The sequence below is a fragment of the Stegodyphus dumicola genome, chromosome 2, assembly GCF_044657685.1.
Source record: "Stegodyphus dumicola isolate Sdum_Otavi_A_Nest chromosome 2, ASM4465768v1".
Classification (NCBI taxonomy): Eukaryota; Metazoa; Arthropoda; class Arachnida; order Araneae; family Eresidae; genus Stegodyphus; species Stegodyphus dumicola.
In genome coordinates this window covers 207,958,905-207,985,178 of record NC_140769.1, presented here as the reverse complement: position 1 = coordinate 207,985,178, position 26,274 = coordinate 207,958,905, and the positions used below count along the sequence as shown (strand labels likewise).

General features: G+C 32.3%; 2 protein-coding genes across 5 annotated transcripts in view; one reads left to right on the top strand and one right to left on the bottom strand.

Moving 5' to 3' along the window:
• The window catches only part of LOC118200961 (uncharacterized), an 85,927-nt gene extending 60,222 nt beyond the window's left edge, over positions 1 to 25,705 (bottom strand). For 2 of the 4 annotated variants that reach the window (XM_035372954.2, XM_035372958.2), the window contains exons 1-2: positions 25,575 to 25,705; positions 7,261 to 7,347 (exon numbers count right to left, since the gene is read on the bottom strand). The gene's annotated coding sequence lies outside the window, so the exon portion shown is untranslated. The remainder of the gene's footprint in view (positions 1 to 7,260; positions 7,348 to 25,574) is intronic. The other 2 variants (XM_035372955.2, XM_035372957.2) reach the window with 1 other exon arrangement.
• LOC146998802 (uncharacterized) lies at positions 23,448 to 23,938 on the top strand. Its single transcript, XM_085810257.1, has 2 exons — positions 23,448 to 23,805; positions 23,916 to 23,938. The coding sequence occupies exons 1-2, from the start codon at positions 23,448 to 23,450 to the stop codon at positions 23,936 to 23,938; spliced, it is 381 nt and encodes a 126-aa protein (XP_085666383.1).
• Positions 25,706 to 26,274: the final 569 nt, after the last annotated feature.

The window sequence follows — 26,274 nt, the reverse complement described above, 5'->3', positions numbered from 1 at the left end:
AAAAGAGAGAAAGATATGTTATTAAAGGTTTCACTGTATTAGGAACAAATATTCTCACAGCAATCAATAAGGTGTATATAATAGTTATCAAAATTAAAGAATAATGACAGAAATGAAACGTAAGTTATACTTCATTAAAAATTATTAATAGAAATTTGTACAAAATCATTAATTAAAATAAATTACGTCCGGCAGTTTATTCGCAAAATATTGAAATTAAAACCAAACATACAGAAACTGGAAAATGATGGAAAAATCACCTTTTATGGAAAATTTTTTTTTAATATGGTGTATGGTCACCTGGGACAGATATGCATACCTCACATCTTGATTTCATAGACTTTAGTGTTGATTAGGTCTTGTAGAATTGCACACTCCTCTAAAAGTGTATTTTTCAGCTCCTGGAGGATCTAGGCAGAAATTTGAGCATGCTGATATTCAGTGCCTCCATTTGAGTGATATCCAGTAGCGTAGCTAGGGTGGGGCAAAGGGGGACATCTGTTCCCGGGCGCAGCATCCAGGTGGTGCCAAATTGATACTACGAAATTTTTTAATGAAATGTTTTCCATTCTTGGCACACAGAAAGGAGCGCAAATTCTTTAGTTGTTCCCAGGCGCTGGAATCCTAGCTATGCCACTGGTGATATCTTCTGTCTGCAAGTATTCTGACACTATATATGCTCAAAGAGGTCGAGCATTGTCATCCATTAGCAAAAACTCTCGGCCAACAGCACTACTAAACAGTCTAACCTACGGTTCCATTACCTCATCCACATATTTCACAGTGGTTACAGAACCTTCATGACAGATATGCAGCTCAGTGGGTGCTGCCATTTGTCATTATTCCTCCCCAAACTATTAAACTGTGGTCGTGGAAACAGGACATTTCAAGGCCAAGGGAAGGCAAGTTATGTGTTCTTTCCTCTATTCAAATCAAAACACATCTAGATTCACTCTTCAGACTATATCTGGACACATCAGTAAATGATATCTGGGCCCAGTCATCTAGGCTGCACTGAACATAAGGACGACACCAGTTTAAGCAGGCCCCTCTGGAAGCTTTGAGCTAGCAGAGCTTTGGTTTCTTTGAGCTAGCAACAGAAAAGTGTCTTCTGATGCAGTTGTTGCTCTTAGTCGCCCTTGCCCAGGCTGTCTATTACGGAGCTTCAAAAGTGGTTCCAAACTCTTGATATGACACTTTGATGGGTATTCAAATCTTGGGCGACGTCCGTGTTTGACCTCTCTCAATTCTACAAATTATTTGCCACTCTTGACCTTCACTTAAATGCCTTTATGCCTTTGAGCCAATACTGATCATTCTCAGAAACCACACTCGCTTCAAATACTACAGACTAGAATTCTAACATAATTGCATTTCCTTAACATAAATAATTATGGCACTGGTTGCAACATTAACTTAGTTAACATATTTTTTCTCATTATCCTTTAGTTTTGATGCCCAGTGTACATGACTGTTCATGGGATCCTAACAATGGGGTTTATGTAATAAAATTAACTGACTACATAGAAAATAACCTCATGAACATTATTCTATTTAAAATAGTCAAACTAAGGTCCAGAATTCGTATGCATTAAGTAAAAATAGTAAAGCTGAATATTTTTAATGTTTCCCTTGTATTTTGATGCATCCTAAGTTTGTTTTGCCCATGCAACTGAAAAATAACCATTGCAATAATTAATAATAAATGTTACAAAAGAAATACAAACCCATGTTGATATAAATCTCATTACACTGCTTTATGTAAAATTATTCATTTTTAATGGTAATAATTATTTTAATGTTATGCTATTACTATATTATTTTATTAATTATTTTTATTGATTAATAAGTTATTGTTTTAACGCATAACAAATGCATATGCCTTATAAAGACCTCAAAGGAAAACTGCATGTATCTGGTGCATGGATAAATTCAAATTTCATATAAATTTTAAAAATTCTAAATAGATAGCAATTAAAAAGCTATTAATTTTTTAATTTAATAAATTTCTTGGTTTACTGTGTTAATTAGTTATGCAAGATATTGCAACTTCCCAGATACCAAATATCTGGTTCAATTTGAAGCCAAATATTCATCTAACTCACAACCAAATATAAAATTTACTTTTATTTTATGTAAAATATTCTTAAAAATATAATAATATTTATAAATAGCAACAGAAGCAAATGAAAAGTGAAAATGTTATTTAAAAGATATGGTTCAGCAGAAATACTTAAATTTAATCGTGTATAACTAATGATTGTAGAACAGTACATTATTAAAAATGCCATGAATTTTAATCATACAGCAGATGCTACTTAATGTGATCATATTTGCCCATGGCTACTTGATAACATTAAGCTATGAGAAAACTTATCCTTCAAATTAGCATTACAATTTAACTAATTTACTATTAAAACTAACTAAATATTAAAATTTAACAAGCTAAACTAATTACTAAAACTAACTAAAATATAACTAAACGCATAAAAATATGTACTTTAACAGCATTTTAATCGGGAAAATGGAAAAGACTGTTCGTGAAACCAAAATTAATTTCTGAATTGTTTATTAGTTTTTTGGAATTTATATTAAATGGGTCAAAAAGAATACCTGTGAATGCTGCAATTACTATGACAGATCATTGTTTATCCTCGTTCTATGACAGATCAAATTTACAGTGAAATTATAGTTATCCAAGTTTCTATATATGTTCTGCGTAAACCCCTCCGGGAACACTGCAAATATCTATGCGGTACTCCAGTTTCTACCACACCTGTGATAGAATATCCTTGTTAATGATTCAAAGACTTTAGTTATCAGCTGCTTCAGTTTTTGTAAGTCCTGAGGAAATGGAGGCAAGAACACCTTATCTTTAACAAAACCCTACAGGAAAAAAAACACAAGAGATCTGGGGATACCGAAGGCTAACAAAGCAATGGCATATTTTTTGGCCAATACAGCAATGGGGTAGACTGCTGTTCTGGTACTGGTGTACGTTTTATGACAATGTGGTGAAGCACCGCCTTGCTGCAAAACGAAGCCAGGAACTGCTTCCTCCAATAGAGAACCACTGTGATAGCATATCTTGGTAAATGTAGCCATGAACTGATTTTTTGCAGGAGGAAGAGAGTACCAAAACAACTGTTGAAAATGTTGCAGAATCATGCTCATGTTCCAATGAAATGAGGATTTTCCGTGCCCCAAAATCATAAATTTTGGCGATTAACTTTGCCAGAAACATGAAAAATAGCTTCATCTGTAAACACAAGCCTACTAGCAAAACCATCTACTTCCAGCTTATTTGCAAATTCTCACAGAAAATTTTACACAACAGTTTGTCCGACGGTTTTAACACCTGAACCATTTGAAAGGTATATGGCAGGAATTATAGATGTTTCCGAAACACATGTCACACCAATCTATGAGGCACATTGAGTTCAGAACTCGCATTACACCTTGAATTTCTAGGACTTGGTAAAAACGTTTTGTAACTTTTTTTTTTTTTTTTTTTTTTTTTTGCTACTGTTCATCCTGGGCTGGTTTTCTTATACAAGCAGCCCACATCCTGAAACTGCTTCACCCACCCTTCAACGCTGGACAATGTGGTGGTTCTTTACCAAATTTTGCATGAAAATGTCTTTGAACGAGGATAAACAATGATGTTTTGCCATTCTTCAAAACACAATATGCTTTTATTCTGCATGGATATGATATCTTAATTAGCAGTGCCTGTAGCGGCAATTTTGTAATACAGTCAAAAGTCGTTAATTCGGACACCCATAATCCGGACCTCAAAGCTAAAACTTTCTGCGCATGCGCCGCGTTGACACATGCGCATAGGCGTTTACGCATGCGTGTAAGACCTCTTACGACTGCGCATTTGCGTGTGCGCAAGCGCAGAATACGTTTTCGCGTGCGCGTTTTATGTATAACGAACGGTATAAGCTAAAATTATTTAATTATCTATTTCAGTTAATGTTGATGATTGCGTTGTTCCTTAATTTTCGAACTTTGAATTAATTTGAATGGCTTATCACTTTTTTCAGACTGTAAGAGCAATTTTATAAAAGTAAACTTGAACTTTTGATTATGTCAAATAGAATTTCCGATGCTGGAGCTCCAAAAGGATCTACAAAACAAAAGTATGTTTCGATGTCCATCAAACAAAAAGTGGAATTGCTGCAAAAAATGGATAAAGACATGGAGAATGTGACAGAGAGGTTAGTGAAAACGAAAAAATTTCGATTGACAAGTTAGTCGGTATTCTCGGCACAGCAATTAACGGGACTTGAACAGCGGAACTTTGTAACTGAACAAAAAATTATGTCTGTTTATAGAATTAAAGAGAAAGTATTATCACATAAAACGAAGCAACTTAAACAACTTACATTGAAAGAAATGTTTAATAAAGTAAACAAATAAATATTACGCTTTTTTTTGTAAATGTTGATACCCTTTAGATCATAATTGTTCTTTATTTCATAAATTACGGTTTCATATTTTTTAGAATTTCTGCATGCCATCTTATGCGATTTAAACTGATGATCTATAATCCGGAATCGCCGAAGTCCCGACGAGTCCGGATTAACAACTTTTGACTGTAAAATGTTTTGCTGTTTCCAGACAAAACTTGCACAATCATAGTTTCAGAATTAATTTGTTTCAGCTTAATAAATCAATTACAGAATTTATACTATGCTATTCTTTTTGTCCCATTCTATACAAAACACTGTTCTGTTACTTAGTCAGTTTACCATAAAAATTATATGTTAGACCAGCAATCTCAAAACTATTTTTAATAAACTTGAAATTTTGCTTACTAAATATTTATCATTTCACATGCTCTAGTCTCTTTCCCATATTTATTAAATTTCACTTCTTTGCCTAAGTAAAAATAACACCGACGAGCCAAAATATTACGACCATCTCCACATTTTTCAATGAACTCATCTGTGTCGACATGGAGATCACGTGATCAGTGGCGTACCTAGGGGGGGTAAGGGGGAACATCTGTCCCCGGGAGCAGCATTTTACCAGAAAATTTTATAATTTATCTGGTGCCAGATTGATGTTACCAAATTGGCACAAAATCTTCAGTTGTTTCCTGGTACTGAAAACCCTATCTAAGGCTCTGCATGTGATCAGGTAAGGATGGTATTTAACTGTTGCCGTTATCAAAGAAAAAAGACCGAGTCTAACCCGCTCGATACAGCAAAATCAGGTCCAAATGCAATTGACAAAATATGAAATAGATAGTAAAACAGATTCCAAATTAGGGCTTCCAGATGCCCATATTCGGTGGACGATTACGTTATTCAAAATTTGATGTCTCTAGGTATCGTTATTTTAATATAATGCGAGAAACATGCATACATTTATGCAGATTCTTCATTATTTAATTATTTTTAATATAATTCAGGGCTTTAATACTTGGTGGCAACAGTTTGAAAAGTGAATCAATGCAAAATATGCCAAAATGAAATTAATAGCCTTTCTGGACTAATGCCCTTTGGGCTTAAAAAAAAAAGAAAACTGCATCAATACATCAAATGCAGCCATTAAAATTAAAATCTAACTATCATGCAAATTAGAATCTGTGATCTTATTTCTAAAAACTTGTTTATATTTGTAAAATTAAAAATAATAATACAAAAAGTAAAACATAAATCTAATAGACCAATTTTTGAAAACTTTTGTTTGTATTCTTAGTCTAACTGTTATCTAAGTTATTTATGAGCAATTATTTGTATTATGATTATGTTATATGCTGTATATTACAGAGAAAAATGAACAGAGGTCTATGAAGAAAACCATTCTTTTAAAAGGAGTCAATGGAAAAAAAAATGTTGACAATCCCTGGTTTTGACGATTCATCACTATTTAGTAATTAATTTTACTGCATATTTAGACAGGGCACAGGCTCTTAAAAATTTTTAATCCAATTACTTATTAAATAAATGATAGAAAACCATCATCTAGATTGCTGGATTATCGCAAAGAACACTAAGCTATCTACCTTGTAAGAAAGAGATACCTCTGTGAAGGATTCTATGGGAAATTCGCTCATATTGGCATAGCAAGACACCATGACTGGATTTGATTTATTAACACTTTACCGACTGATCGGCTATTAATCGGCTTTTTTTCACCAATGCCTACCGACCAATAGCCCATTAATCGGCTTTCTATTGCTAACGCCTAATGACCGATAACCTAATAATCGGCTTTTTTACGCCAACAGCTACGACCGATAGCCTATTAATCGCCTTTTTTCTCGGGGCTCCCTAAAAATAACCTATTAATCGGTAGCCATGGTGATTAAACAATTGCCTTTTGCTATATCATCTGCATTTTATTATTAGGGAGAATCTGCTGCTGAGCAGCTGGTCGAACATGCGCATGCTGTTGAACCGCTAGCGGTCGGTAAAGTGTTAAAGAAAATATAGAATTTTAACTTCACTTGTAAAAGGTTCCTTCTGGATTAAAGAAATTAATTTTATCCTTCAAATCAAGAAATTTTCAATTACTGAAAATTTCGAATTATTGAATTACTAAACTTGAAACTATAATCTTTATTTTTATCTTTGATATACTTCCTCAGAACACCCAATGATGGTATTTCAATTTTTGATTATCATAGATAATTTGACAACACCCAATTTTGTAACACTATTTAAATCTGTCATTCAATTTCAAAACATATTCCAAATTTTCAATTGAAATATTACAAGATTTAACAAAAGGAAGTCTGCTTTCAGAAGAAAATGTTAAATAAACTGATTATCCTCATAAAAGTATTATGCAAATATTTTGCTCCAGAAAATTTTATAATTTATCTGGAACATAATTCATGGTATTAACCTCCCCACACACATACCACCCCTCAAAAAAATTAAAATATTTCAGTATTACTTAAATGCACACTTTTGTCAGGGCTTCGAACAGGAACTGAACCGAAAACCAGAAAAAACAGTCATTTTAGTATCAATGAAAACCGGAACTGAACCAAAAAAAAAGTATCAATTTATTTCGGTTCGATATATCTTCAGTCATTTTGTTACCATAAATAGCTTATCAATATTTTCTAATTTAGCGTCAATCATATAATTATCATCATTACATGTACATTGCATCTCGATTTAGTGTTTTTATGTTCACTAGTACTTTTCTCTTTTAGTTTCGTATGAAACTACTTGTAGAAGGCAGATTTAATTCAGTTGAAAGAAATAAAATCAGTCTAAGTTACATTTTTCGCACCTGAACATGTGATCATCCACAGATGTTGGTGACTGTTTAGATAGACAAACCAACTGCTCAGCAGGAAGTATCCAGTGTGGCGCTGCCCTAAGAAAGAAAGGGATTGTGACATAGGTGTAATAATAAAAGACGTCTCTAATTGGTCAGGAGACGTAAAAAGGCTAATGACAGTCAGTATTAATTCATGGAGACTAAGTACAATGGTCAACTAGAAGTAAATAGTCAAGTAAAGAATAAATTAAAAATCACATGTAACTCTCAAACAGGCTCTCTATTCTTTTGCTTTCCGTCCCAAACTGAGTTGCGCACGTGACGGCCCCCTTTTTCACCAAGCCTTCATAGGGCTCTGTCTTCCAACACTGAATTGCTGATACAGTCAAAAGTCGTTAATCCGGACTCGTCGGGACTTCGGCGATTCCGGATTATAGATCATCAGTTTAAATCTGGTATGATGGCATGCAGAAATTACAAAATTAAAAATATGAAACCGTAATTTATGAAATAAAGAACAATTATGATCTAAAGGGTATCAAAATTTACAAAAAGAAAAAGCTTAATATTTATTTGTTTACTTTATTAAACATTTCTTTCCATGTAAGTTGCTTCATTTCATGTGATAATACTTTCTCTTTAATTCTATTAAACAGACATAATTTCTTGTTTAGTTACAAAGTACCGCTGTTCAAGTCCTATAATTGCTGTGTTGAGAATACGGACTAATTTGTCAATCGAAATGTTTTCGTTTTCAATAACCTGTGGGTCACTTTCTTCACTACATACTTTCGCTTTGTAGATACAAATTACATATTAGTAAATATATATCGGAAATTCTATTTGACATAATCGAAAGTTCAAGCTTACTTTTATGAAATTGCTCTACCAGTCCGCAAAAAATAATAAGCCGGATTAAGGAACAACGCAATTTGCAACATTAACTGAATTAAATAATTTTTGCTTAGATTATACCGTTCGTTACACATTAAACACGTATGCGCAAAAACATATTCGCATCTGTAAAGGTCTTACGCGCACTCGTAAACGCCTGTGCGCATGCGTCGTGATGACGCATGCGCAGAAAGTTTGTAGCTTTGAGGTGCGGATTATAGATCATTCCGTATTATGGGTGTCCGAATTAACGACTTTTGACTGTATCTATTTCAGTTAATGTTGCAGATTGCATTGTTCCTTAATCTTCAAATTGGATCCGGCTTATTATTTTTTGCAGACTGTTAGAGCAATTTTATAAAAGTAAGCTTGAACTTTCAATTATGTCAAATAAAATTTCAAAGGATCTAAAAAGCGAAAGTATGTTTCGATGTCCATCAAACAAAAAGTGGAATTGCTGCAAAAAATGGATAAAGGCATATCCTTTGTTTCTCTAAACATTCCGAAATCTGTTTATCAATTTCGCGCTGCTCTGCGGGGGTTGGGGAACGTCACAGAGCGCAATGAATTGGAAGTTGATTTGTCAGCACTATCCTTATCTTCAGAGCAGATGTTTTTATTTTATTTGGCTTATAATTCCTTACTAAATGTAGTATTTCATCGCCATGTGCTCCATCTTTGATATGATTTAAATCAAATTCCTCGTCATTACAATTCGCTTCCGATAGTGAAGAAAGTGACACAGAGGTTATTGAAAACGAAAAAATTTTGATTGACAAATTAGTCGGGATTCTCGACACAGCGATTATAGGACTTGAACAGCGGAACTTTGTAACTGAACAAGAAATTATGTCTGTTTATAGAATTAAAGAGAAAATATTATCGCATAAAACGAAGCAACTTAACCAACTTACATTGAAAGAAATGTTTAATAAAGTAAACAAATAAATATAAAGCTTTTTTTTGTAAATTTTGATACCCTTTAGATCATAATTGCTCATTATTTCATAAATTACGGTTTCATATTTTTAATTTTATAAATCTATTAATTTTATAAAACTATAAATTTTTCTGCATGCCATCTTACTAGATTTAAACTGATTATCTATAATCCGGAAAAATTGATAATCCGGAATCGCCGAAGTCCCGACGAGTCTAGATTAACGACTTTTGACTGTATAGTTTTTTAGTTGAACCGGAATGAAAAACTTTTTTTGAAGCCCTACTTTTTTTTAAAGTGCGTGGGGTATATCATACCCCTACCCCACATATAAGTGGAATATTCCTAACTTGTGAAACTGAAATTCTGTGCTGCTTTCAGTAGCTGAGTTTCTCGTTGTCGTTGACTTTCAGAACCACTTTTTCCTTGCCTGTGTGTTTCAGAAAAAGATTGGTATTTTGTTGGAACTGGGGTATGACACACCCCACGCGCCTGTCCGTGTAAGTGTTTTTCTGACTGAATATTTAGTTCAGAAATTTATTCCTAGAGTGTAACAGTAAATATTTCTACTCCCAAGTGATTTTAAAGAAGTACTTGACATTAAATTCTGAAAAATTTCTAATTGCATTATGGTGAAAAAAATGACTCCCTATGAATTGGAGATGCAACGCCTGTGAGATTTATTAGAAATATTTGAAAGAGATGAAGACTGCATTTCGGAAACTGAAGATGAAACTAGGAATATTTTCTACAGTGTTTTGGTTTCGAAAAAAATAAAACAATAATTCCTGATGTTCCTAAAAAAGGAAAAACTGTTCTTATGCTTTCAACATTATATAACGATTATACTATAGATGGTACTATTGGAGAAAATAAAACGTCAGGAACGTCAGGAACAGTCAAAAGTCGTTAATTCGGACACCCATAATCCGGAATGATCTATAATCCGGACCTCAAATCTAAAAACTTTCTGCGCATGTGCCGCGATCTATAATCCTGATCTCAAAGCTAAAAACTTTCTGCGCATGTGCCGCATTGCCACAGACGTTTTATGTGTACGCGTAAGACCTTGACTACTGCGCATATGCGTGTGCGCAAGTGCAGAATACGTTTTCGCCTGTGCGTTTAATGTATAACGGACGGTGTAAACTAAAATTATCTAATTCTCTATTTCAGTTAATGTTAATGATTGCGTTGTTCCTTAATCTTCGAATTGGATCCTGCTTATTATTTTTTGCAGACTGTAAGAGCAATTTTATAAAAGTAAACTTGAACTTTCGATTATGTCAAATAGAATTTCCGATGCTGGAACTTCCAAAGGATCTACAAAACGAAAGTATGTTTCGATGTCCAACAAATAAAACGTGGAATTGCTTAAAAAAAATGGATGAAACATGAAGAATGTGACAGAGAGGTTAGTGAAAACGAAAAATTTTCGATTGACAAGTCGGTATTCTTGGCACAGCAATTAAGGGGACTTAAACAGCGAAACTTTGTAACTGAACAAGAAATTATGTCTGTTTATAGAATTAAAGAGAAAGTAGTATCACATAAAATGAAGCAACTTAAACAACTTACATTGAAAGAAATGTTTAATAAAGTAAACAAATAAATATTAAGCTTTTTTTTTTTTTTTTTTTTTTGTAAATTTTGATACCCTTTAGATCATAATTGTTCTTTATTTCATAAATTACAGTTTCATATTTTTAATTTTAGAATTTCTGCCCACCATCTTACGAGATTTAAACTGATGATCTATAATCCGGAAAAATCGTTAATCCGGAATCGCCAAAGTCCCGACGAGTCCGGATTAACGACCTTTGACTGTATATGTTTTTATAATATGACTAAAGGAGCAGTGGATATGGGGGATGAAATATCATCCAATTATTCAATTGCCAGAATAACAAGGAGGTGAGGTGGCCAATGGTAATTTTCTTTCCTGCACTGAATGTTGCTGTAATAAATGCTTGAATTATATTACATTCAACTGCTAATCCACCAACCAGACACAGAAGTCTGTTTTTGAAGGACTTAGCATTACAATGAAATAAGTATCAGAGATTAATACTTTACCGAGAAACTAACGTACTGCATGAATTTGATGCATATAGCAAAAGCTGAAGTTTCGACGAAGAATTAAAACGAATACATGAAATTCGAAACAACTAAGTATGAAAGATGTGATAAATTCTTTGCCTTCGTGCTAAGGACAGAAGAACGTGAATGCAATGTTTAAAATGTGAAAACATTCTGTTCCAAGAACATGTGAACTTATTTCGTTCATTAGAGATGCAATGAAACTTAGAGGCATGATGTTCATTTTTTATTATTTTCATTTATCTTAATTTTAACTCTAAGATTATTTTGGAAATTAATTTTTTGAAACCCAATTATTATTCTCGTATTTATAACACTCAAGAACAAGAAAAACAGCTTTAAAACTATTTTTATCGTATTTTAAATATTGGGGTATGTGATACCCCACGCGCCCACTCAAGTAACTTTTCTTGGTGCGACTTCCGCCGGGTTAAGAAATAATTTAGCATTTAACTCTAAAATTGGTTTTTTAAATGAATAAACCAAAAATAAATCAAACTTTTATCATAAACTGTCACAGATGAGATTATGTAACAGAAAAGTGACTCCAAGAGTACTTAGAATTTCACTATATTATATAAGTAACAATTAAATTTCATTTACTACTAAAAAAAAATTCAAATGATCAATCACATATACACTCTTCAATAAGTTCCCTTTTTTAACAATTAAACACTCGGAAGCTAAGAATCTGATATTGCTGATTTATAAAGCAATGTATGGAATTCACAAAATTAGTCATATTACAGTTTGATGCATATAGCAAATACAATGATTTTAATTGCAAATGATGTGTTTTCATTGCAGCAAACACATATTTAACACAAATTCCTTAATTAAATGAAAGAAATTCATTCAATTTGCTCATCACTACAAATTAAAAACTAAACCCTGAATAAAATTAAGCATCAAAAATACAATATAATAATACAGAAAAGAAAAACAATTCATTAATAATTATCACCATTGTGTTTTGTTTACTCATGTTAACATTACTTTTTGATGAAATAATTAAGAAAAACTATGTAAATAAATTTATAGGATTCTTATGGCCTTCTCCTCCCCCCTCCAACATAATATGAGTTTCTGTTCCTTTTAACAAAGGAAAACAAAATATCTGAAATACCTAAGATGACAACTCTTACACATAAGCAGATTTATTGGGTTATTACAGTAGCAATGGCAATCACAATGAGCCCAATATAATATACAGAATTTTTTTAATTAAAGCCATGCATTTTGGGTGCCATATTTTGGCTTGTTTATTTTTCGATGCTTTTGGCACAATAACTAGATGAAATGAGACAGTCAGAAACAGTAATAAATAACATTCTTTAATTTCACAATAAAATTCTCCAAAATGCCATTGTAATGGAAGAACATGGCCTATGTTATATTTTTAATAAGTTTCTTTTGTTTCTACAATTTTATAGCACACAGCTGTTTTAATATTAGGATGAGATACCAACGAATTACACATAATTTTTTAAGAGAATTATTCCATTCAACCACTGCACTGTGATTCATTTAAGGCAAGCTTTCACACAATTTAATATACAACATGAAGTAAATTAATCATGTCACAGTAACAAAATGTCTCATCCAAGAAATTTCATTTCTGTTCAAATGGCTATGCAGACCTTTCTAATACTGGGAATTTTTATTCCCAGCATGAGCAAGCCATTTGAATCATTTTAGTTTCATGAGATGATTATTTGAGTGCAAGCTTTCAATGGGAAAACACCTCTTTCTTGAGGGAAGGGAACTACTACCTTCTTCATCTGTTGACAAATCTGAAATCCTAAAATACACTGAGATAAAAATTATGAGCCAACCAGCTTTTGTGCAGTAAAGTCACTGAACACTAATAATTGAAACTAGGCAGCTACATGGGTGTTTCTGTGGTTTTCCTCACATGCAATAATGGATATAAGGCAGTTTCTCTTACAAAGTCCTCCACAAAGGCACCCCTCCCTTAGGTATATAGCCTTTGCAGTAAGGAACAAAGCTGTTCATATATGTACAACCAATCATGGATATAACATATAATGATAATATGTGGCTTACAATGACAACACGCAAGTATTTGTAAAATCTGGATATACCCACTTCACTAGTTTTTTGCTTTACAGTTGAATTGCATGTTATTTTCTGTTAATTCCATCTGTATATGGGTTGGCACTTTCTCAATATCAGCTGCAAAAGTAATTTTGTTATGAGATTATCTAAATGATTATCTGAGCTCTTTTTAACATCATACTTTTATTTACATATTATTATTTATATTTTTCATATTTTCTTGGGGTAGGCTGAAAAAAAATGAGTCAAAAGCCATATGCAGTCCACAGACAGAGAGTTTGGCATGCCGGGTTCATAAAGACAATTATTGCCAAGAAATCGACACCGAGGAAATACACTAAAACAAAAAGAGGGTCAAGTCATATGGTTTTAATAGAAAAGCATCTCGTATAATGCAAATCCCTGTATAAAGTTCATATAAGGTGAACCTACTCTTGTTCTAACATTCTTTGCTCCAGAAAATTACAGGATGTCAAATTTCTTAGGTAACACCTATAAGAACACATGTTCATTATAATGCAAAGGTACTCATGTGTCCATTTTGAACATACATGCATTTTTAATGTTTTTTACCTGTTTTACTATTTAGAAAACATTGTAAGGCAATAAAAAATTTAAAAAGATTTAAATTAACAAAGAAAGATTATTAAACATGACTGTTAATACAGTCAAAAGTCGTTAATTCGGACACCCATAATCCGGAATGATCTATAATCCAGACCTCAAAGCTAAAATCTTTCTGCGCATGCGCATAGGCGTTTTACTCGTGCGCGCAAGACATTTACGACTGCGCATATGCGTCTGCGCAAGTGCAGAATACGTTTTCGCGTGCGCGTTTAATATATAACGGACAGTATCAGCTAAAATTATCTATTTCGGTTAATGTTGATGATTGCATTGTTCCTTAATCTTCGAATTGGATAGGGCTTATTATTTTTTGCAGACTGTAAAAGCAATTTTCTAAAAGTAAGCTTGAACTTTCGATTATGTCAAATAGAATTTCGATGCTGGAGCTCCCAAAGGATCTAGAAAAAGAAGAAATCTGTTTATCAATTTCACGCTGCTCTGAGCGGGGGGGGGGGGGCGTGGCGGCGGGCAATGAACTGGAAGTTGATTTGTCAACACTATCGTTATCTTCAGGGCAGATGTTTTTATTTTATTCGGCTTATAATTCCTTACTAAATGTAGTATTTAATTTCGATGTACTCCCTCTTTGATATGATTTAAATCAAATTCCTCCTCATTATAAATATCACGAATACAAATCAAATAGTTTTCTGCTTGCAATTTTCTAATTTCGGCTATGCGTAAGGTATGCTTTACGCATCCGCGCGTTGAAAGAAATGTTTAATAAAGTAAACAAATAAATATTAGGCTTCTTTTTTGGTAAATTTTGATACCCTTTAGATCATAATTGCTCATTATTTTATAAATTACGGTTTCATATTTTTAATTTTATAATTTCTGCATGCCATCTTACCAGATTTAAACTGATGATCTATAATCTGGAATCGCCGAAGTCCTGACGAGTCCGGATTAAAGACTTTTGACTGTAAATGTATTACAATTTTGAAACTTTCACAAAAGCAGTAAACTTGTTACCAAACATTTATATACTGGTGTAATTGTGAAGCTCACTAATTTCCTCAGTTTCAATCAACCAGTATTGGCAATATCAGAATGTAAAAATGCCCATCGGTCAAACTGACCTATGCGTACTTATAGGTGTTTATGAGATTATGAGATTTTTATCAAAAACTACATGGCTCAATGTATACTGCATTAATATTTTGCTATAAAAATAAATCAGCATTTCCTCTACTCCATTCAAAAAGAATGCTGACCAATAATTACTTGGATTACTTCAGATAAGCTGATAACAGAAAAGGATAAAGCGGGTAAAAGAGGAAGAGTCACAATCCTTTTATTCATTCAAAAGAAGATGTCGAACTTAATGAACGAGGGTCACTTTGGTATAGAAAAAGTAAGAAGAGATGTTCTATTTTGATGCCTTTTAAACAAGCAAAAAAAAAAAGATAAGACTTATAAAATAAGCATCATATAATGAATGCATTTCCAAAACAGGTGAGAAAACCCATATTACAGTCAACAGTCATTAATCTGGACTCGTCGGGCGATTCCGGATTATAGATCATCAGTTTAAATCTGGTAAGAAGGCATGCAGAAATTATAAAATTAAAAATATGAAATAATGAGCAATTATGATCTAAAGGGTATCAAAATTTACAAAAAAAAGCTTAATATTTATTTACTTTATTAAACATTTCTTTCAATGTAAGTTGTTTAAGTTGCTTCGTTTTATGCCATAATACTTTTTCTTTAATTCTATAAACAGACATAATTTCTTGTTCAGTTATAAAGTTCCGCTGTTCAAGTCCTATAATCACTGTGTCGAGAATACCGACTAATTTGTCAATCGAAATTTTTCCGTTTTCAATAACCTCTGTGACACTTTCTTTACTATCGGAAGCAAATTGTAATGACGAGGAATTTGATTTAAATCATATCAAAGATGGAGCACATGGAGATGAAATACTACATTTAGTAAGGAATTATAAGCCAAATAAAATAAAAACATCTGCCCTGAAGATAAGGATAGTGCTGACAGATCAACTTCCAATTCATTGCGCTCTGCGACGTTCCCCAACCCCCGCAGATCAGCGCGAAATTGATAAACAGATTTCGGAATGGTTACAGAAACAAAGGATATACCTTTATCTATTTTTTGCAGCAATTCCACTTGTTTCACAATTCTACAATTTTTGTTTGATGGACATTGAAATATACTTTCGCTTTGTAGATCCTTTGAAATTCTATTTGACATAATTGAAAGTTCAAGCTTACTTTTATAAAATTGCTCTAACAGTCTGCAAAAAATAATAAGCCGGATCCAATTTGAAGATTAAGGAACAATGCAATCTGCAACATTAACTGAAACAGATAATTAGATAATTTTAGCTTAGCTTATACCATCCGTTATTCATTAAACGCATATGCATAAACGTATTATGCGCATGCGTAAAAGTATTATGTGCATGCGTGGACGCATTATGCGTTGACGAATGCGCAGAAAGTTTGCAGCTATGAGGTCCGGGTTATAGATCATTCCGGATTATGGGTGTCCGGATTAACGACTTTTGACTGTACTATATGATGTTCTTATCTGGGTATAAAGTTGGCACATATTTGAGATAAACAAAAGATGTATAATTATCAACAGCAGATTATTATTTCAACTTTTCTGAAATTACCAGATTATCAGCTAGTGACCAATTATATAAATTTTATTTTACAAGCTGTAGCAAAGTACTGATGTCATATATTTGATAATAGACATCAATATGTAAATAAGAAAACATACAGAATTTATGAAGAAACATATATTGAATACTCCTTACCATCAGCAATCAAATGGGAGAGCAGCATTCAGTTTTTAAATACATAAATTCACAGGTAGATCACACTGGATCCTTACACAGTCAATGACATATATATGTTAATATGTCGTTCAACAAGTACTCCTAGAAGCATTCGAACTAATGAAAAATTTACAACAATGCAACAACTTGCGAGCAGAACAATAAGGATAATTCTTCTCATTAAAAGATGAATAAAACCTCAATATGTAATAAAGCTAAAAAGAACAAAACCTCAATATGTAGTAAAGCTAAAAAGAACAACTTAACCAAGAAAGACTTAAGCAGACATATTATTATAACTGTTATACAGCAGCATCATTATGCACGAAAGATTGTGTGAGGATATATGAAGATAATTATGTAATAGAAAAGATCAGCTGTAGAACCAATAAAGATACCCAAATCACATTTCCAAAGAGAAGTATTTAAAAGAAATAAAAAAAAAAAAGTAGTATAAACAACCAATATAAAAAGTGCACAGAACTTTAAAAATTATGGAATTCAATTTTGTCTTATTTGGGGAGGGGGGTTGAAAACTGAATTTCCCTTACATATGCTAAGATATGCTCATTTGCTAGTACTGAAATGGGGGGAAGTGCGGAATCACCCACTACTTGGCACGTTTTTAAGAATTGCACAGACTCGGTATCCATATACACATCGACCTACTTCACTTGAAAAAAAATACCAGAATTGTACAAAAATGGCACTGTGCACTCCCTTGACTTTATCTATGTACATATTGACTTATTTTCACTTAAAAAGTAAAAGAAAATTGACAAAAATCCAATTCTCCTTACCCTTGTAAAAAGTGCCAAACAAATAAGTGGGTGATTCTGCACTTTACCCCTGAAATGTAATTGCCTTACTTACTAATGGGATTAAATAAAACATACAGTTAATTCTAATTAAAAGGTAGATTTTAGCTTAAAGATTGCAACAACAAAGCTTATTACAAATTTACTACTGATCTGCTCAAAATCACAATTTTCAGCTAGTATTTCAGGTTCAGCTGCAATGATAATAAACATTCAAGTAAAACATAAATTAATCAGAAAATACAAGGTTAGCATAACTGATTCATTAATTTTGAAAAGGCTATATTTCAAAAGTATTACAGGTATACACATGAAAAGAACCACAAATTCATTAAGTTTCCCAGATAAGTGGAACGTTGCTTAATATATCTTGTTGGTAAAATTTTCTCCTCCAATGTTGACGCTAAAATCTAGTTGTCGGTCATAATCCTCCGGCTTAAAGTGGGCCAGGAGTTACAGATGGTATGGTTTGAATTGACACAAAATCTTCCACACAGTTTTTTGTGGTATTCCGAACATTTGGTCAATTGACAGGACTAATATCTGGACAACAATGCTACAAAAATATACCACATCAGCTCGATTATTGTCTAGATGTGTGTTGTGTCACCAAAGGGCCCGTACTCAGCACATTTGTAGAGGGTGTATGAACTTCGTGAGTTTGTGGCTCTTTTCATATACCTTTCATGTGTGTATGTAACATACTTTTGAAAGTCTAGCCTTTTCAAAACAAATGAATCACTTGTGTTAACCCTCTAAAAATATATAATGAATCTATAATCAAAAGCTAGATTTTTTTTAACATACTGATACACCATGGTATAATTTAATATTATTCACCTTATACTTATTTTTTGTTAAAAACTGTTTAAAATTTCTTTGCCCAGTTTGTGTGTATGTGTAATTTATATTAGGTCACTGAATAATTAGCTCTGTACTACTGTAGAAAATGTGTAACACTTTGATAGTATTTGTTTATAAAACATAATTTTAAGTTTTAATATTTTGGCAACATTTATATTAAATTGTAAAAAGAATGAGTTAAAAAATGTATCTGGAAGAGAGAGAGTTTCATTATTATGGTTTTGGTAGAATGTGGTCTTATGTCTGATTTTTTTTAATAAAGTTTTCTTTTTGTATATTGCCATAATGTATTTTTGTTAGAAGTGGATGATTCTTTTGAGAATGTTATATATATGCCAATCTTAAAAAACCAACATTTGGTAGCAGAGCGTGGTTGCCCACTCTGTTAATAAACTTTCAGATAGAACATTGATATTGTTTAGGCTTAACAAAATAGCCAATTTCTCTAAGAGATAAAGTAGACTTGTATTATAATTAGTGAATATAAATTAGAAAATATGGCATATAATATGATAAATTTGAGTCATATAGAAATATTAAGTGATGATAATTATCTTATTTGGGCCAACAGAATTCAAAGTGAATTAAGAAGTTTAAAAATATGGAGAAGTGTGATAGAAGCTGATGAACCACCAAAACCATATAAAAAGGATGATGTTAATTTCGAAAATGAAATAAAAACTTGGGAAATATGGGATGATAATAATGCGATAGCAAGAAATATAATGAATCAAACTATGACAGCTCCACAAGCGTTAAAATATACGAATGAAAAGAATGCAAAGAAGTCATAGGAGAAAATCAAAAATGAAATGGTGACAAGAACAGAAGATATTCAAATCAAATGTAGAATAGAATTAGCTCAACAAAATGAGTCAAAATGAATCAGTAGATGATTATATGAATAGAGCTGTAATTCTGAAAAGTAAAACTATTCAAGTTGGAGATGAAATAAGAGATAAAGAAATAATTTACTTCATACTACAAGGACTTAGAAAGGAATTTGAATTTGATGTTAAAATTATTAAAAGCAATAAAGAGAAACACCTAGCTTCAATTAGACAAGCTTTAAAAGAAACAGAAGGAAAAAATAAACAAAGAGAAAAAGAAATACAGTCAAAAGTCCTTAATCCGGACTCGTCGGGACTTCGGCGATTCCGGATTATAGATCATCAGTTTAAACCTGGTAAGACGGCATGCAGAAATTATAAAATTAAAAATATGAAACCGTAATTTATGAAATAAAGAACAATTATGATCTAAAGGGTATCAAAATTTACAAAAAAAAAAAAAAAAAAACCTTAATATTTATTTGTTTACTTTATTAAACATTTCTTTCAATGTAAGTTGTTTAAGTTGCTTCGTTTTCTGTGATAATACTTTCTCTTTAATTCAATAAACAGACATAATTTCTTGTTCGGTTACAAAGTTCCGCTGTTCAAGTCCCGTAATTGCTGTGCCGAGAATACCGGCTTACTTGTCAATCGAAATGTTTTCGTTTTCAATAACCTCTGGGTCACTTTCATACTACACTTAGCAAGGAATTATAAGCCAAATAAAATAAAAACATCTGCCCTGAAGATAAGGATAGTGCTGACAGATCAACTTCCAATCCTTGGCGTGAAATTGATAAACAGATTTCGGATTTCAAAACATACTTTCACTTTGTAGATACAAATTACATATTAGTAAATATATATCGGAAATTCTATTTGACATAATCGAAAGTTCAAGCTTACTTTTATGAAATTGCTCTAACGGTCTGCAAAAAATAATAAGCCGGATCCAATTCGAAGATTAAGGAACAACGCAATCTGCAACATTAACTGAATTAGATAATTTTAGCTCAGCTTATACCTCCGTTACACATTAAATGCGCATGCGCACAAACATATTAGCAGCCGTAAAGGTCTTACGCGCTCTCGTAAACGCCTGTGCGCATGCGTGGATGCGACGCATGCGCAGAAAGTTTGTAGTTTTGAGGTCCAGATTATAGATCATTCCGGATTATGGGTGTCCGAATTAACGACTTTTGACTGTACAAGTTCTAAGGCAAAAGAAAACTGGATAAAATCGAAATATGAAAGAAGATGCTTTAATTGTGGAAAATTAGGACATTTAATAAAAGAATATTGAAATAATAATAATAGTATAAAGTGCTTTTGCTGTGGGAAATTCGGCCACAAATCAACTGAATGTAAAAGAAAAACTAAACAAGAACACTGACAGCAGAGAAATGTAACAAATAAAACTTATAGAATGTCAAGCAAGAAAAGAGAATATGAATCAGCTACATGCTTATTTGAAGTATCTAAGAAAATAGAAAGCTCATATCTTAAGATAGAAATGATGGAAAGAATAAAATAAATGAACAAGAGAATGGAAAAATTAAATGGATTATTGATTCAGGAGCCACATCTGGTTAATCTTCGGATTATGGTAACTTCGCGATTTTTTGGCGAAACTTTCGCGATCAACCGTGCTACAGCAACCTCCTAATTTTGTTTTGGATGCCATTTTGTTTTCACGAAGTAAAGGCATGTTCCACATACACGGTATCATCCATGTACACGTCGACATATTTTCACTTAAAAAAAAAAAAGCCCAGAATTGCACAAAAATGGCATTGCGCACACTCTTGACTTTATCCATGTACACTGCTAAAGTCCTAGCTAGTAACCTTTATCGCCTTACCAAAATGTCGCCAAACTACCTTTTACCATATTCCAAAGATTAGCCCCACATCTCACATGGCAACTAATAAAGAAATATTTACTAATTTTAAAGATGAAGAATGACAAATAATGATGGCTGAAAAAGGGGCCATGATCAAATCAGTTGGTATTGGTAATATTAAAATGCAAACTGATAGAAATAAGAACATCTTGAGAGTAGAAAATGTTCTGCAAGTACCGAATTTAAGTGAAAATCTGCTGTCAGTATCAAAAATTGTAGATCATGATTTAAAAGTACCAAGAATAAAGCAGAAGTGATCAATAAACAGGGAAACATTCTACATATAGCTAACAGAAATGGAAATAAATTTGAAGGAAATATTGTTAAAGAAGCTAAAATTAGTTATGTTGATGATGTACTATGGCATCAGAGACTAGGTAATATAAATTATCAAAGGCTGATAGAAATGAAAAAACACTCATCGGTCATTGGATTAGAAAATGTAAAAATTTCTGAAAACAATTGTTAACCTTGTACATTAGGTAAAATAACATGAACATGTTATAAAAGTGTGAAATTTAAGCAATCTGAAGATATTTTAGAATTATGGCACATAGATTTAGTTGGACCAATTGAAAAATCAATAGATGGAAGTTATTTTTTAACAGTGATAGATGATTACAGTAATTTCATATTTGTGATAACAATTGAGAAGAAGAGTGAAACTGCAGAAGCTCTAATCAAACAGGAAAGAAACTAAAAAGAATTCGTAGTGATAATGGTAGTGAGTTTTTAGCTAAAAATATAAAAGAGTTTTTTGAAAAAATGGGAATTAAACATGAACTTACAACCCCTTATACTCCGGAAAGTAATGGAAAAACTTAACGTTTTAATCGTACTATAATTGAATCTGCTAGAACTATGTTAATTGATGCAGAATTACCGATAAAATTTTGGTCTGAAAGCGTTAAAGTAGCTGTACATGTGAATAACAGGAGTCACAAAAATGATAAAAGGTTTACGCCATATGAAGTACATAAAGGACACAAGCTTAACATTACTTATCTTAAGGATTTGGATGTGAAGCATATGTTCATATAAGATGAGAAAAACGTAGAAAGATGGATCTAAAAGCTAAGAAAGGAACTATGATAGGCTATAGCATGAAGAGAAAAGCATACAAAATTTATATCCCTGAACTAAATAAAATTCAAGAAGTGAGAGATGTAAAATTTGATGAGCAGAAACTTGGATCACCTTTACTAAAAGAAAATTATTTAAAATTTGATAAAATATCAAATATTAGAAGAACTTATTATTTTTTATAAGGAACAAACTAATGGAAATGTAAATAATTCAGAAATAGCTGACAGATACTATAGAGACGATAATACAACAGATGAAGAAGCTGAGAAAATTTTGCCATCCTACAGTGATGATGAACACGATGATAACAATTCATGGGAAAAGCCAACCAAGTATCCACAAATAAATGAAGAACCTGGAAATGATAGTCATGGAAATTCTGTACAGAAAAGACCAGCGCGAACTACGAAGCCTCCAGAAAAATTAAAAGATTATGTAGTATACAATACAAATGAAGGATTACCTAAGACGTATAATGAAGCTATAGAATCTGCTGAAAGTGAATTCTGGCTACATGCAATGACAGAAGAATCGAGTTCAATGGAGGTTAATGAAGTCTGGGAATTAGTTGAAAGACCCATCGATAAGAAAGTTATTAAAAACCAATGGATATTCTCAAAAAGGGATGAAAAGGGTAATTTAGAAACAATTTACAAAGCAAGACTAGTAGCAACCGGATTTAATCAAAGAAAAGGAATTGATTATGAAGATGGATTTAGCCCAGTAATGAGACTTGCAACCTTTAGAACATTACTATCGATTGCAGTTTACAAAAACTACAAAATAAGATTTTCGATGTAAAAACTGCATATTTAAATAGATACTTGGATAAACCAATTTACATGGAACAACCACCTGGCTTTATATCAGATCCGAACAAAGTATATCTTATAAACAAAAGTATATATGGATTACTACAATCAGGAAAATGCTGGTATGATGAATTATGTAAAGTTTTTAAAGAAAAGAATTTAAACTAGACTAAAGTCAGATCCGTGTGTTTATATTTATAAAGATAAGATCAAATATTTTATCATAGCAGTATATGTGGATGACTTAATGGTGATTGGAAATTCAAATTTTGAGATAAATGACATCATCTCTCAACTATCTAAATCGTTCACGTTACGAGAAGTCACTAAAACACAAACATTTTTAGGAATAGACATCCAGCAAGAATCTGGAAAACTTATACTCAGTCAAGAAAACTATATAACTAAAATCTTAAAAAACTTTGAAATGGATGAATGTAAACCTATCAAGACTACAGGAATATTGGGTGAAAATCTTGATGACATAGCATCTTTGCCACTTGTGTCGAAGACAAAATATGAAGAAGCATTAGGTTCATTGATGTACTTAGCAACAGGCACAAGGCCAGACTTAGCTTTTGCAGTAAGTAATTTGTCAAGATATAATCACGATCCCAGAGAAAAACAATGGAAAGCCGTAAAGAGGATATTTAGATATATTAAAGGAACACAAAATGCTTGTTTAGTGTATACTTCAGACAATGGGAAATTAAATGCTACATCAGATGCAAGTTGGTGTACCACTGAAGATGGAAAATCATTTGGAGGTTATTTCATTAAATTAGGTAAAAATTTCATGAATTGTGAGTGCAACAAACAAAGAATAGTTGCTTTATCTATAATGGAAGCTAAACTTTTAGCATTCTGTGAATGTGCATCATCTTTTTACTTGAAGAATTGGGTCAAGATGATCTATGAAAAACCAATAGAAATTAAAACAGACTGTCAAGCATTAATAGATTGGATTAAAAAAACGAAACAAAGTAGCAGTTCAAGGCACATTATTAGAAAATATTTCTTTGTTAAGGATGAATATGAAATGAATCAAATCATTCCTCAGTTTGTGCGTTCACAAAATCAAGAAGCGGATATTTTAACAAAGTATCTACCTAGGGCGAAATTAAAAGATGGACTATTAAAGTATGGACATGACTGCCTGATTAAAATTATATCTTTAAATACAAATAAGGGGTAATTGATAGTATTTGTTTATAAAACATAATTTTAAGTTTTAATATTTTGGCAACATTGATATTAAATTGTAAAAAGAATGAGTTAAAAAATGTATCTGGAAGAGAGATAGTTTCATTATTATGGTTTGGTAGAATGTGGTAAGATTTCTTATGTCTGATTTTCTTTAATAAAGTTTTCTTTTTGTATATTGCCATAATGTATTTTTGTTAGAAGTGGATGATTCTTTTGAGAATGTTATATATATGCCAATCTTTAAAAAACCAACACACTTGTCCGAAAAAAAGTTAATTTGGTCAGGCTACAATACAAAACAGTTATTACTAAAAAACTATAGTAAAAGTATGTATGACTATGGTCTGTGCGCAAAATAATACATTTTAAAATACACGCTTAAATATAATAAAAAATTTGACTCAGTAATAATAACTGGGAAATAAAAAAATTGGTAAAAATCATATTAACGAATAATTAAATATTTACACCACATCTCCCAATTATTATTACAAATCAATTCTATACAGAGCAAATTGTAATATAATTTACATTAATATTTGAACATATGACAAACGAGGGTAATCATTTAAACGATAATTTTGACTGAAAATTATTAATCAGTTATTACCGGAAAATGTATCTCATATACGTTAAAAAAAGTTAATCATGCCTGGTACCTTAATGAAATAATAATAACAACTGACATTTATTTGGGAACTGATTCAGCCTAACGATAAAATTAATGCTAACGTCGCAAATAAAAGATCTGGCAGTTTCGCAAGAAGACAAACAATAGAGATAAAAGAAATAACACAACCCTGCCGAAAAGGCTTCGTTACAGACTTAGCTTCCGAGTTGCCCAACGTCTAAGAAATTCTAAATAGCCCCAGGGATCAGAAGTACCACGCGGGATAAGCAAAAGAAAGCTGTCATGGCTGTCAATACGCAGTTCTCAAGCTTTTGCGCCGCCGCCTTAACGATAGATTCCCCAGAGGATTCACATTGTCGATTATGCTAATTATCCATTGCACTTATTCTTGTAAAAAACTCCGAGCTGTATAAATCCAATAAATTCATTTTCTGGTACTTTAGTTGTAAACATAGCAGGAATCAATCGAAAGATTTAAAAAAAAAAACTAAATATCCGCGTTTGCGATTTTCTTCGTTAGCTCTTCACATCGCCGGGAGAGTTTTTCTCCACTATGAAGCCAGAGGGCACGACAAACAAAAAGCAATGGCGAACGTACGACGAAAACAATCTAAAAATAACTGAATTCGTAATGCCTGCTAAAGGACGACTCAGAGAATGCGATTTTCGTTCACTATAATAAAACATAAAACATGATAGTAATTTCAATTTACTTACATCTTTGCCATTTCAAAATTGCTATACCTATGCCTCAGCGTTCTCTTTGTCCTCCCATCGATCCCATCCGTCCCTGTGCTCCCGACTGCTCTCCCTTACGCAAATTGGTCCGTTCCGTCACGTGACCTGCGTTCTGTGTTTCCGGTTCTTCACCTATTTGGCTGTGCAAAAACTCGACTTTAGTTGGGCTATCGTAAAGATAATTTTGGTTACTTTTTCCGCAGTACTATTACGCAGCTGGAACGTTCCAGTTATAAACTAAATTTAACTTCTAGAATTACGCCTCATGATTTGGTTATGAAATCTGCTTTGACTCTAGCGAAAGTTCTGTCTTTTATTTTTTCTGTCTTTAACCTAATTTATACAAGATCGTTTCTCATTCAGCTTTCATCAAATCTGAGCTACCATTTTATTGGTTGATTTTTATTGACTTCATTTTTTGTGTGCTGACAATACTTTTTAAGCATTTCAAATAATTATAATGAATTAAATTATATTATTTTTACATTAAAACCCCTATTACATTTGAAAATATGGGAACAAATCCAGCAAATGCATAGTTTTAGAGAGTTGTATTCGCATTCCCCTCGTAAAAAAAAAAAAAAAAAGTGTGTGGATAGTCACAATGTATCTTTTGACTTTTTTTTTTTTTTGTTTGTTTTTTTGGCGGAAAGGGGAATACGTTTAAAAATTCGACTTA

Bases quoted from the DNA above. Each gene is read 5' to 3' on its own strand.
- LOC146998802 (XM_085810257.1), top strand. From the start codon at position 23,448: ATGGATGAATGTAAACCTATCAAGACTACAGGAATATTGGGTGAAAAT. The intron at 23,806-23,915 runs GTAAAAATTTCA...TTTTACTTGAAG, and splicing joins AGGTTATTTCATTAAATTAG to AATTGGGTCAAGATGATCTA.